General features: G+C 47.3%; 1 protein-coding gene across 5 annotated transcripts in view; it reads right to left on the bottom strand.

The window, feature by feature from the left end:
- Window positions 1–13,543, bottom strand: part of FBXO21 (F-box protein 21) — a 46,786-nt gene that overhangs the window by 15,279 nt on the left and 17,964 nt on the right. For all 5 annotated transcript variants that reach the window (XM_036115847.2, XM_036115848.2, XM_078060923.1 and 2 more), the window contains 2 exons: window positions 7,384–7,563; window positions 6,144–6,276 (listed from right to left, as the gene is read on the bottom strand). In XM_036115847.2, coding sequence (XP_035971740.1) covers window positions 6,144–6,276; window positions 7,384–7,563 — 313 coding nt within the window. The remainder of the gene's footprint in view (window positions 1–6,143; window positions 6,277–7,383; window positions 7,564–13,543) is intronic.

Here is a 13,543-nt window from a genome sequence, read left to right as displayed (position 1 = left end):
GACAGAGGAGCGACCCAAGTGATGCAAATCAGCTGAGCTGATGAAGAGGTGTCTCAGGTTCTGAAAGCGTCCTGATCGTTTCAATTACTGTAACTCCCAGTGGAACGCTGTACTCAAGTGGGCAAGGAGAGACGTCTCTGTGGAATGGAAATGACTAAGCGGCTAGCAGCAGAACGGTCTGACTCCAAGGTCACGGTTTTTCCTACTGTACACAGGGCCTCTAAGGTAAAATGCAAATTCAAATAAAGTTTTACACACACACACACACACACAATCATTCAGCGCCCATTCTATTACAGCATTCAGCAGAGGCTCTCGGACATGTTCCTCCTTGGGGAACAGGATCTCTTCCTCTTTACAGAGTCCTAAGACAGCATGCGAGCAGACAGAATGACCTGGATTCTAGTCCCAGATCCATCAAACTCGCTGGTTTTACCTTTAAATTAGTTTATTCACTTATCAAAAGATGATTAATAACTGTCCTATTTTCCTGATATATTTTGACCCAGTAAAAGTGTTGTGAAAACTAGTTTTTCGCAATGTAGGATGTTATTCCAAAACCTAATCTTGCCTTCCAGATTGAGTCTTGCAGGATCTCCATATTTACTGAACACTGCTTCTCCGCTGATCACTGTGCCCAGCCGGTCATGTCTCTTACTTCATTTATTCCTCCCAAGCTGAAAGGTTGGCAGTACCATCAGTGTGGACTTCCAGAAGAGGAATCAGACACTGTGAAGTTAAGGAACTTGCCTGAGGTCCCAAGGCTGTGAGGGGAGGGAGGATGTGGACCTGAGGCTGACTCTTCAATCTCAGGTCTCAACCACCATCTTACCAAAGCGAGAACAGGAGCATTTTAATTCACTGTCCGGAAAATAGACTGAATGGTATAACCCTAAGTGCCTCAAACCCAGCTTCAACCAGTAGCAACTGAGAGCTAATTTCCACACACATCCCACCTCTAGTAGTGTGCTTTCATTTGGGGGACACAAACAATATTTATCCTACAATTTGTAGCTAAAAGCATGGAATTTGAATGGTGAGCTTCTATTTCCTATGCTTGCATATGGCTTCCCATGTGTTCCCGTACGCAGTTCCAAGTACAACTGACCCTTGAACAACACGGGTCTGAACTGCGTGGGTCCACTTACACGAGGATTGTTTCTAGCACAAGGCTGTAAATCTATTTTCTCTTTGTGATTTTCTTAGTAATATTTTCTTTCCTCTAGCTTACTTTATTATAAAAATACAGTATGTTTTCCTATAACACATACAATATGTTCATCAACTATTTGCTATCAGTAAGGCTTCTGGTCAACAGCAAGGTGCTAGTTAAGTTCTGGGAGAGTCAAGTTATATGTGGATGTTTAACTGCATCGGGGGCCAGCATCCCAACCCCTGGGGTTGCACAAGGGTCGACCACAGTTACTTTTGACTGCACTTCCGAGACATTCTGCGGACACAGCTCCCCCTCCTGAACTAGCAGCCCCTCCCTGGCAGCTAAGTGTAACAGATATAACTCTTCTAAGCACAGAGGAAGTCTCCAACTCACTCCGAGTATCAGGAGGAGACAAGATTCAGGGGTAATTATGGCCTCCTTCTCCTGATGTGTGGATGACAGGGTGAAGGAAGAGGGCAGAAACAGAAAAGATACTGGGATGGGGCCCTGGTGTGCTCCTGAAGGACAGCACTGATGGTGGGGTGCCATGATGTCTCCAATCAAATGTCTAGGCCAGTAATCCCAGGAGCCCACAATTTTGGGGATAGAGATCTAAAAACCGGGGGGGGCGGGGGGGTCTATCACTCATGATTGGCAACCTTTACTGTAAAGAGCCAGAGAGCAAATACTTCAGGCTTTGTGGGCCGTATGGTCTCCAACCCAACCACTCTTCTCTGCCCCCTGCGGCTGGAAAGCAGAGTAAACAAATGGGCTTTATTCGAGATGTGCCTTTGATGAAACTGCACAAAGCCCGTGGCAGAGTCTGCCGGCCCTGTTCTGTCCTAACTACAGGTTGCCCCCGTGGCTCTCTACGATGTGCTTGGCTTCACACCTCAGACAGCCACTTGTCTGTGGTCTCTGCTGCTTCTGGGGCTTCAGCTACCGGGTGCTGATGTGGGGAGCCCCTGCCAAATGCCCTCAGGCAGCTGCCCTTGATGGCCCCAGGTTGTATCAAATCCAACATAACCCACACTGAGCACTCTCCCCTGCCCCTGAAACAAGTCTGTTCTCCACTCACTCACTCTTAATGTGGCCAGTCTTCCTTGTTGGAAAAGCTGGACATCCTCTGTCTCATTATCTAATGAAATTCTGACACTTCTTAATCCTACATTCCAACATCTTTTTGAGCACCTACCATGTCGTGGGAATGGTGTTAAGAGCAAGGGGAGTAGCTACGGTGAAGAACAAAGCAAATGTGGTCCTTGTCCTTGGAGAGCCTAGTCCATGGCGAAGGCACGGTGAACAAGCAGCCACGGTACGCTTACAGAAAGGTCTTCGAAAGGACGAGCACACGGCTGGTGGGCCGTGGGAAGCTGACTGCCGTGGAGGGACCAAGGAAGGGCTTTCAGAGGTGAAGCTGAAGCTGAAGCTCGGCAAAAGGTAGCCAGCAAATGGGACTGAGGGCTAAGGAAAGCGTTTTAGGCGGTGCTGCGGGCCGTGCCAAGGACCAAGGCAAGAGACCAGGGATGAGTGGAGGACATGGCCGGGCAGCGAAGCACCGAAGGGGCAACCGTGAGAGCCAAGGAAGCTCAGGCTGGGCCAGACCCCCGAGAACCTGCTAAGCCTTCCTGCAGAGAATGAGCTGGATCTGCAAGGCCCTGGGGTAGCCCCTCAGAGGGCTCTGAGCACTTTACGAAGGTGGCCCCGGCTGCACTGTGTAAAACGCGTCCAAAGCGTCTAAGAGGGAGGGGGAGCAGGCAGGCGGCCTCTGCAATAGCCCAGGAGACCAAGCCACGTGCAGATGTGCGGCGGACACGGGGGGTGTTGGTCTGGAGCCCAGGGTCCAGGCAGGACGTCAGTCAGGAGCTGTCAGCCTACAGATGGTAACCGAAGCAAGGAGGCCAGGCGGCATCACCTCGGGGGAAGGTGTAGAGTCAACAGAAGTCTAAGAAACGACCCCGCAGTGCGGAGCCTCTGGGGAACAAACACCGGATAAGGAACTAGCAAGAGCCTGAGAACCACGGGCCACAGAGTCAAAGGCACAGAGGGTTCTGAGTGGCGAGCGGTCCCAGTGATCGAGAGAGATAAGGAAAGACGAGTATCTATGGGTCTGGTGACAAGAATGGTTTCAGTAAAAAGGGGTCACTGGCTCCCTTGGCAAGAGCGGCGTGTGTGCAGGGGGAATGATCGCCATGTTCTGGGGCACGCGTGGGAGGCAAGGCAGGCGGCCATCACACAGCACGGTTGCACGGTCACACGGCCGGCCAGGGCCTGAGCCCTGCAGGGAGGAGAGAGATAAGGAGGCAGCCGCAGGGGATGCCTGCGGGGCTGTCACAGGCGTGCTTTTTATCTTCTCTCCCAAAGATGAGAGATACTGGAGTCAGCAGAATGCTGATGGCAGAGAGCAGAAACAGGGAGTTGTAGACAGAGGAAAACACAGTGGGATCCAGAGCACAGAGGGTTGCCTTGGAAAACTGGAAGGACATCTTTCCCAGCGAGATGTAGAGCAAGGAGGGAGGTCCAGCAGCAGGAAGCAGGACGTGCCCGGGCGCGGGCTTCACCGTCGCCCCGTAGCCTGCTGGCCCACAGGGGTGAGGCGTGAGGGTGGGCTCAGGTGCCAAACTGCCCTCCCACAACTCCGGAGCCATCAACGCCTGTGTGGGTGGCCTCAGCAGGTTACCCGACTTCTGCCGCCTCGGTTTCATTATTTACAGAATGGCAAAAACCCAGCACCCACCCTACGGGGTTGGAAGGAGGTATCTGCTAAGCGCCAGCGACCTTTTCAAAATCCAGCCATCCTACTCTCTCTCTCCAGCGCGGCCACAGCAGCCCTGGATTTCGGCCACCGTGACCCAGTGGACCTGTTTCTTAGCTCTTCCTGATTGATTTACTTCAATTGAAAACAAGGTGACTTTCCCGTCTTCCCAGTTTGGAAATGTTTCCCTTTTCCCTAATAAGGCCACACTAATTCCACACTATCCAGAAACTGATCCAAAAAATATTTTACACACACTCACACACTCTCATGTTTATACGCACATGTGTATGTACATAAACCCTTGTCCAGCGGGCCTGCAGCACCGAGCTGGCCCACCTCTGTGCCATGGACGGGTGGGAATAACCTACTCTTCTGTCCTCTGAAATGGTTTCCCACCCTCCAAGGTCCAACTCAAACCCTTGTTCTGGAGAGGAGCCTTTTCTCATTGCTTCAGTGTCCCCTGGATTCTGCCTCCTCAGGAGCCCTGGTTTTGCTGCTGTCTCCGGTGTCACTCCCCGAGCTCAAGGACACACTGACGAAAGGGAGTCACCGGAGCACTGGGAAAAGAGCCACTCTGCATTCCTCATTCCCAAATGAGGGGGCGTCTAGGTGCTCGATCCCAGAAGCAAATGAATGGTCGTCTTGAGGAAGAATGTTCTGTGCATAAGCAATGTGGAACTTGTTTTAGTGACATTTGCTTGGCAGGACAGCACTCCTGGAGGATACTACGGTACTTCCCCAGGGGGCATCGTGAGCACTAAACCGAGTCCGTCATCAAAGGTAAGGACGTGAGAGCTCCTGCAGACTTTCCCCCAGAGCAGAGGTTCACCTTACCCCTTCTAAGGCTGATGTGTCATTAAAGTACAGAATTTACTTATAAAAAGCCATCCTCTGAGAGGATCTCTGCATTCTACAAATTATCACAAAATTCCTTAATTAAAGAAAAAAGTGACAGGAATGAGTTGTGTAGACCCCAGGATCAAAAATAAAGTGTAAAAAATAAAGACAAACAATCGAGCTCTGGACAAGGGGGTCCTGGGAAATAGACGGTCGCTTCAGTCGAGAATCTAGTTCTACCAGCTCACAGGATGTTCTGGGAGGACATTTGCTACCTGGACGACACATGGCATCTTAAGATAGGTCCCTCAGGACTTTCCTACTGATGCACCCGCCCTTCCTTAGAACTATGTGAGATCTCTGAAGTGGGGAATAAATGAGCCAATTTAAATCTATGCAGTGTGGGGGCGCCTGGGTGGCTCAGTCATTAGGCGTCTGCCTTCGGCTCAGGTCGTGATCCTGGGGTCCTGGGGTTGAGCCCCGCATCGGGCTCCCTGCTCCGCGGGAAGCCTGCTTCTCCCTCTCCCACTCCCCCTGCTTGTGTTCCCTTTCTTGCTGTGTCTCTCTCTGTCAAATAAGTTAATAAAATATTAAAATAAATAAATAAATAAATCTATGCAATGTGGAGTCAGACTATTTACCACTCTCTAATAACAAAAGCAGATGATTTTATGGCGATGTCTCTGCAGGCTGCTCTAAACAGACAAAATGGATCACTAGCCTATTACACGGCAAAGCCAGGGCATGACGGAAACGCGCAGCTGCTTCCCACGCTGGGGCCGCTGGACGCACACCCCTGCCGCCTCCCCAGCTCCTGAGGAGCGTTTCTCCCCGCAGTCACCGCGGTCCTCTCAGAGTGCTTGCCGCCGGCCGCAGGGGCCGTCAGGAAACAGAAGCCCGAGTGCGACCGTATCAGAATTCAACAGCTTTCACAGCCGGACACAGTCCTTCAAGGCCAGCAGCCGGACCCGAAGAATCCAGCTAAGATCCATTTTCTCCTTGTCAAACAGGGGTGTTTATGCACGGTCCGCTTCCACGCTACCAGCACAGCTGGACCAGGAACATCTAAAGTTTTGGTTCCCTGTGCGGAGTTGGGATGACCTGGGGCAAACACGTGCTGGGCAGCAGCGGGTGAATCGCAGAGCTGAGGCCTTGTGGTTCTAGGGGTTTAAGGCACGGGCCACAAAGAGAACAGGCAACTCCTAGCAGTATAACCAACTTTTTTAGAATAAAGGAGACCAAAAACATTTAACTGATGGGTCAAGATCAGGAGAGCGAATCAATTTATGCTTATCCCCAAGGCTGACGCAAGGGTAAGCTTCCGAGAGCCGCCTTTCCAGCTAGAATTTCCCTCTCTCAGGCAGGAGCAAAGCACCAAAGGAAAATAATTACCTTCTCTGGCCAGATCCCCAGGTGGAAGTAGAGCCTGGCCTGAAGGAGGAGAAGCTGCACCTGGTCCGGGTACATGGCCAGATACAGATCCAGCGAGTCTCTCAGGAGCTGGTAGGACTGGTCGATGCCCTCCCTGGCAAGGGAAATAAATCACGGTCTGGCTCTGCTTGCTTCTGAGCGGAGACCCTCTTTTTCAAGGCCCAGGTTGTAAAAGTAATGGACACAAATGCCACACCTGTTCTAATTCTTCCTTTCTGCTCAGCAAGTAGTTACAATGATTTTAATAATAATGATAAATCCCAGAAAAAATAGAACTTTTGTACCTGCTTTGGTGATGAGCATTACATTAAAACTGTAAGCACTTTCATTACATAGTCACCTCAGTAACACTGTACATAACTAATAAATTCTGAATAGTGGAGAACAGAGGACGTTTAGGGCAGGAAAACTGTTCTATACGATACCACAATGGTGGATACCTGTCATTATGCATTTATCCAGACCCACAGAATGCACACCACCAAGAGTGAAGACGAATGTGAACCGTAGACTCTGTTAATGACCCGGCCGTGGAGGTTCATCGACCGTAACTAACGTCCCGCTCTGATGGGGGATGGCGATAGTGGGGGAGTCTGGGGGGCGGGGGAGGGCGGGGGCGATAGGAGAACTCTCTGTACTTTCTGCTCTGTTTTGTTATGAACCTAAAATTGCTCTAAAAAAATCTATTTAAAAAGAAACAAAGAATTCCACCCTGAGGCAGAAAACTATGACTCCAACATACAACCTTCTATTTTCCCTGTAAGACAAATTTCCTTGGACTCAGAAGCAAAATAGTTTCATACTTTTGTTTCTTATCTAAGTGATAGAAATGTATAAATCAAGAGATGACAAAGCACTTGGACCTGAGGACATCCTGCCCCTGAAAAATAACCTTTACCAATCTAAAATACTCTTGTTACTGAAGAATGCTTTCAGTATTACGGAGAGCTTGCGCAAGTGCGCTTCGAAGGTGTCCAAGAGGAGTCACTTAGCACATCTTAAACCGGGACAGCATCATGTCACGGGGATGAGTTTCTTCCCAGAGTGGGTCGACAGCTGTAGATAATCCCAACTGTGTCCCACAACATCCATGGCCTCGCTGAGTCCACCATTAGCACATCGAATAAAATCCTCTGTAAGGCCATAGTGCCTCCAAACACACGCACTCGGCACAAGCGCTGGAAAACCAAGAAAACCTTACCGCTTTCCCAGGCTTAAAAGGTTTCCCACCATTCGCTGTAACACCTTCTTCACGTTGACCACCCCATACAGCGCCGCTGCCACGTGCTGGCCGATCAAGTATTCACACTCCTTTACCGTCAGCTGCTTCCCCTTCCCGAAGGCATCTATGTAGATGTAGTCAAAGATGTCCAGGCTCGCCCTATGTGAACGGCACATGTAGTTATTAGCCGGATCTCGGCTCAGAGCTAAACAAGGCAATATCTAACCACCAACCCGACACCGGTAAGTAGCTCAAATTAGAGCCTGAATATGAACAAAGCAGCATTTCTACTTAAAATATTAAAGCCTTGTCTAAAGTTCAAAATCTGACCCTTTATACATGCCCTGCTGCGTTAAGACTGCAAGACACAGATGTTTAAGGAACAGCACTGATGTATGTCATCACACACAGCTTTGGGGGGAAGATTAAGCCAGATTGAACCAAGTTTGAGAACAAACTAGAATTTATTAACCTGGTCTACAAGATGCTCAATCTGATGTTCGGCCCGAGGCCTCTCTGCACTCTCCAGACTGGCACAGTTCGTGTCTGTGGGCCCTGGGTCCCTGGGGCTGTGAGGAAAGTTATGGAGCCCTGCCCAGTAGTGTTCTGCCCCCAACTCCGCAGACATGCTCAGGTGGTCAGCCAGGGCTCAGCCTGGGAGTGCGCGCCAGACCAGAGAGCAGAGCCCCTGCACTCGACCGTGCCGCCCCTCCCATGAACCGTGCTCTCGAACAAGGTGGTAGCCCTCGCTGGGTGGAGCGGTGGTAGGAGGTCACAAAAAGCAAGTCCTCACCACATTACCAAGAACATTCTATGAGGATTCCTGAGGGATTTAGTGGGTCTTTGTTTCAGGGATCGTTGTGTATTTTTTCTTGAGCGACTGTTCCACTTTGATCTTAGGCCCACTGCAAGCCACGTAAGAGATGTTCTCTTCGGCCGCTTTAAAAAGCCCAGGCAGATTCCTTCCTAGAGTCCTATCAATATCCTTTCTGTGGCAAGACAACTTTTTTTATGAGTCTAGGAGAACCACGCATATACACACAAATTTATAGGCAAAAATCCTAAATAAAACACGAGCAAATCCTACAACAATGTATTTTTAAAAATCCATATGACTAAGATAGATGTACCTCAAGAATGAAAGGAGAATTGAATGTTAAAAAATCTATTTCAGCACACACAGTCTAAAAGAGAAAACCATATGATTCTGTAAGTAGACACAGGAGATTCTGGGGGGAAAAAAATCTAATGCTGGGTGCCTGTGTGGCTCAGTGGGAGCATCTGTCTTTGGCTCAGATCATGATCCTGAGGTTCCTGGGATCGAGTCCCTCATCGGGCTCCTTGCTCAGCGGGGAGCCTGCTTCTCCCTCTGCCCCTCTCCCCTGCTCATGATCTCCCTAATAAATAAAATCTTTAAAAAAAATAAAAAATAAATCTAATGCCCGCTTTTTTTTTTTTTAAAGATTTTATTTATTTATTTGTCAGAGAGAGAGAGAAAGCGCACAAGGAGGAGAAGCGGCAGGCAGAGAGAGAAGCAGGCTCCCCGCTGAGAGACTCGATCCCTGGGCCCCGGGTTCATGACCTGAGTCGAAGGCAGACACTTACCCGACTGAGCCACCCAGGTGCCCCTAATGCCCACTTTTTAATAAAACTGAAGCAAACTAGAAATTTAGAAGGCAGCTCTGATAATCCCAATGAAAGGAAATACCCCAAACGTCATACTTGACAATGAAATTTTAAAAGCATTCCACGTAGGGGCGCTTGGGTGGCTCAGTTGGTTAAGCGTCTGCCTTTGGCTCAGGTCATGATCCCAGGGTCCTAGGATCAAGTTCCGCATCAGGCTCCCTGCTCAGCAGGGAGTCTGCTTCTCCTTCTCCCTCCACTGCTCCCCCTGCTTGTGCTCTCTCTCTCTCAAATGAATGGATAAAATCTATTTTTTTAAAGCTTTTATTTGTCAGAGAGCGAGCGAGCGAGCGAGCGCACGAGCAGGGAAAGTGGCAGGCAGAGAGGAAGCAGGCTCCATGCTGAGCAAGGACCCCGATGCAGGACTTGATCCCAGGACCCCGGGATCATGACCTGAGCCAAAGGCAGATGCTTAACCAACTGAGCCACCCAGGTGTCCCTGAATGGATAAAATCTTTAAAAATAAATAAATAAATAAATAAATAAAAGCATTCCACCTAAAGTCCTACCCTAAGACAAGGGTACCCGCTATCACTGTTTCCACTCAACTTTGTGCAAGAGGACCCAGTCTGCAGAATAAGTACAAGAAACAGAAACGTACAAGGGCTAGAAAGAAAAGAAACAAAACTGTCATGATTCACAGGCAATATGACGCTCTACACAGAAAACCCAAGAGTTGACAATGAGCTCTAATAATTTATTCCACAAAGGGATTATCAGATCTTTACCTAAATATCAATCTTATCCCTGTATCATCAACACTTAGCAAATGTAATTTTAAAAATTACCATTTACAATAGCTACAAAATTTTAAGGTTCTTAATGAATAAAACTAGCAAAAAGTCAAAGAACTCCATGAAGAAAACAATAAAATCTTTTTAAGGGGGCACCTGGGTGACTCATTGAGTTAAGCGTCTAACTCTTGATTTTGGCTCAGGTCATGATCTCAGGGTCATGAGATTGAGCCCCGAGTCGGGCTCTGAGCTGAGTGTGGAGCCTACTTAAGATTCTCTCTTTCTCTCCCTCTCCCCCTCCCTCTCTAAAAGTAAGTAAATAAATAAAAATCTTCTTAAGGACATCAAAGACAAATGTGGGGGGAAGTATCACATTCACAAACAGACTCAGTAGTGAAACACTGACAGTATTGCTCGTATTCATCTATGAATCCAATCCAAAGCAAGCTCTGGTGCCAATCAATATCCGTACGGGCTTTTGAAGAAGCCTGGTAAACGGATTCTAAATCTATAGAAGAGCAAGAGGCTAAGGACAGCCAAGGGAATTTTGAAGAACTCGATGGGGGTCTGACCAGTGGGTAGCGGTTAATGATAGAGTTACAGTAAGTAAGACAATATGGCCTTGGCGCAGGGACAGAGCCGCGACCAAAGGCACGAGGAACGTGGGTGGAAGTGAGGACGTGGAGGGCCCACAGCCCCGCTGACGCTTCACGAGCGGTGTATCCCCCACTATTCTCACCGGCTTCCCCCTTCCCGAGGACCCAGCCAGGGGGCGCAGTGCTTACTCCTGCCAGGTGCCCGGGGTGCTAACAAATTACTTCACTGCTCAGCTGCACTGCTGGGGTACATCCGCTGTAGCCGAAGGGAGAACGACAGTTACCACGCACAACTGTACCCAGCAATAGGTTACTACGGCAAATAACACGGTAATTGGAGTTTTAAATGCTTTATATCACGCAGAGATCCTTGGTGGATTATTACAGGGTCATTTAAGAATATTTTTGAGGTATTTGGGGAAATTGGTCGGGTTATTTAGGGAGAGAGAATGGGCTGAAAAAGCATATTTCCCATTTACAGTAACGGAAAATGGGTGTCTGCTATCCAAAAAAGAAGCCATGCAACACATTTTCAGAAATAGATATTTGGAAAAGAAGGGAAGCCCATACATACCATTTAAGGAAATATACATATGTAATGAACTATAAAAATTTGCATGGAAATAACAAAACTTTCAGATTAACTGGTGGATATCTCTGCAGAGGAGGAAGAAGGGGATGAGGAAGCATACCCAGGAGGTTCCAACGATAAGTGTTTTATTTCTTTTTTTTTTTTTTTTAAAGATTTTATTTATTTATGTGACGGAGAGAGACACAGCGAAAGAGGGGACACAAGCAGGGGGAGTGGGAGAGGGAGAAGCAGGCTTCCCGCGGAGCTGGGAGCCCGATGCGGGGCTCGATCCCAGGACCCTGGGATCATGACCTGAGCCGAAGGCAGACGCTTAACGACTGAGCCACCCAGGCGCCCCAAGTGTTTTATTTCTTAAACTAGGTGCAGAAGTACAGAGACGAGTGGGGCGCCTGGGTGGCTCAGCTGGTTGAGCGGATGTCTGACTCTTGATTTCGGCTCAGGTCATGATCTCAGGATCCTGGGATGGAGCCCCGAAGTCAGGCTCCACACTGAGTGTGGAGTCTGCTTGAGATTCTCTCTCTCCTTTGCCCTCTGCCCCTCCCCCACCTTATGTGTGCACGCTCTCTCTCAAATAAATAAATCTTTTTTTAAAAAAGATTTTATTTATTTGACAGCGAGAGACAAAGTGAGAGAGGGAACACAAGCAGAGGGAGTGGGAGAGGGAGAAGCAGGCTTCCCACGGAGCAGGGAGCCCGATGCAGGGCTCAATCAAGGACCCCAGGATCATGACCTGAGCCGAAGGCAGACGCTTAACGACTGAGCCACCCAGGCGCCCCTCAAATAAATAAATCTTAAAGAAAAAAAAACCAAAACGAAATACAGAGATGAGTTACACTTTTCTTCTAGGTATGCATAACAAATTCTACTAGATGTGTAAAGCACTGGGTCATCTCAATCCTCCAAACCACTTGAAAAACATGTGCTCCATTTTCACAGAGTAAAAAACAGGCTCAGAGGAAGCTGAGGTCTGAACTCTGCCCGACTTCAAAGCTCAGGTATTTTCTATTATTCCACTCACCAGAGGGTATCACGGTCATTCAAAGAACAGGATATAATTCAATAACGTTGTTTCTTTTTCCTCTAAATGGCACATTTAATGAGAAGACAGTTCTGCCTATTTGGTGAACTCAGAAAAGCTAATCTCCAGCTGATAAGAAATCGAGCATTTGCTTTGCACATGAGTGAGAACACAGCTACTCTGTCCTCTCCCCCACCTTCTTCTGTGCCCTCCCCCACTTCTCTCTCTGGTGAGGAGGGAGGGGGGGAGATTTAATGGAAGACTACAAAGTAAGACTTTCTTTAAGAACTCTTTGATCTAGATGGACTTCACAGATATATTCAGAACACTTCATCCTAAAATGGCAGAATACACATTCTTTTTAAGTACACATGAGACATTCTCCAGAACACATCACATACTGGGTCACAAATCAGGCCTCAACAAATACAAAAAGATTGAGACCATACCATGCATCTTTTCTGATCACAACACTATGAAACGTGAAGTCAACCACAAGAAAAAATTTGGAGAGACCACAAATATGTGGAGATAAATAACATGTTACTAAACAATGAATGGGTCAACCAGGAAATCAAGAAAGAAATTAAAAAAATACATGAAAATAAATGAAAATGAAAACACAACTGTCCAAAACCTCTGGGATGTAGCAAAGGTGGTCATAAGAGGAAAGTATATAGCAATAAAGCAATATAATACCTTAAGAAGCAAGAAAAATCTCAAATAAACAATCCAACCTTGGGAGATAGAAAAAGAACAAGAAATGAAACCTAAAGTCAGCAGAAGAAGGGAAATAAGAAAGATTAGAGGAGAAGTAAACGATACAGAAACAAACCAAAAAAACCCCTGGTAGAACAGATTAATGAAACCAGGTATTGGTTCTTTGAAAAAAATTAATAAAATTGATAAACCTCTAGCCAGACTTTTCAAAAGAGAAAGGACCCAAATAAATAAAATCACAAATGAGACAGGAGAAATAACAACCAACACCATAGAAATATATACAATTGTAAGAGAATATGAAAAATTATATGTCACCAAATCAGACAATCTGGAAGAAACGGATTAATTCCTAGAAACATGTAAACTACCAAAACAAACAGAAATAAATAGAAAACTTGAACAGAGCAATAACCAGCAAAGAAACTGAATCACTAATAAAAAAAAAAAATCTCCCAACAAAGTCCAAGGCCAGATGACTTCACAGGTAAATTCTACCACACATTTATTTTTTTTTATTTTTTAAAGATTTTATTCATTTATTTGACAGAGAGAGACAAAATGAGAGAAGGAACACAAGCAGGGGGAGTGGGAGAGGGAGAAGCAGGCTTCCCGCGGAGCAGGGAGCCCGATGCGAGGCTCGATCCCAGGACCCTGAGATCATGACCTGAGCCGAAGGCAGACGCTTAACGACTGAGCCACCCAGGCGCCCCTCTACCAAACATTTAAAGAAGAGTTACTACTTATTCTTCTTAAACTATTCCAAAAAATAGAAAAGGAAGGAAAACTTCCAAAT

This window comes from Halichoerus grypus, chromosome 13 (assembly GCF_964656455.1).
Source record: "Halichoerus grypus chromosome 13, mHalGry1.hap1.1, whole genome shotgun sequence".
NCBI classification, from domain to species: domain Eukaryota; kingdom Metazoa; phylum Chordata; class Mammalia; order Carnivora; family Phocidae; genus Halichoerus; species Halichoerus grypus.
The sequence above is the reverse complement of the archived record's forward strand: the minus strand, read 5'-3'. Positions and strand labels throughout refer to the sequence as shown.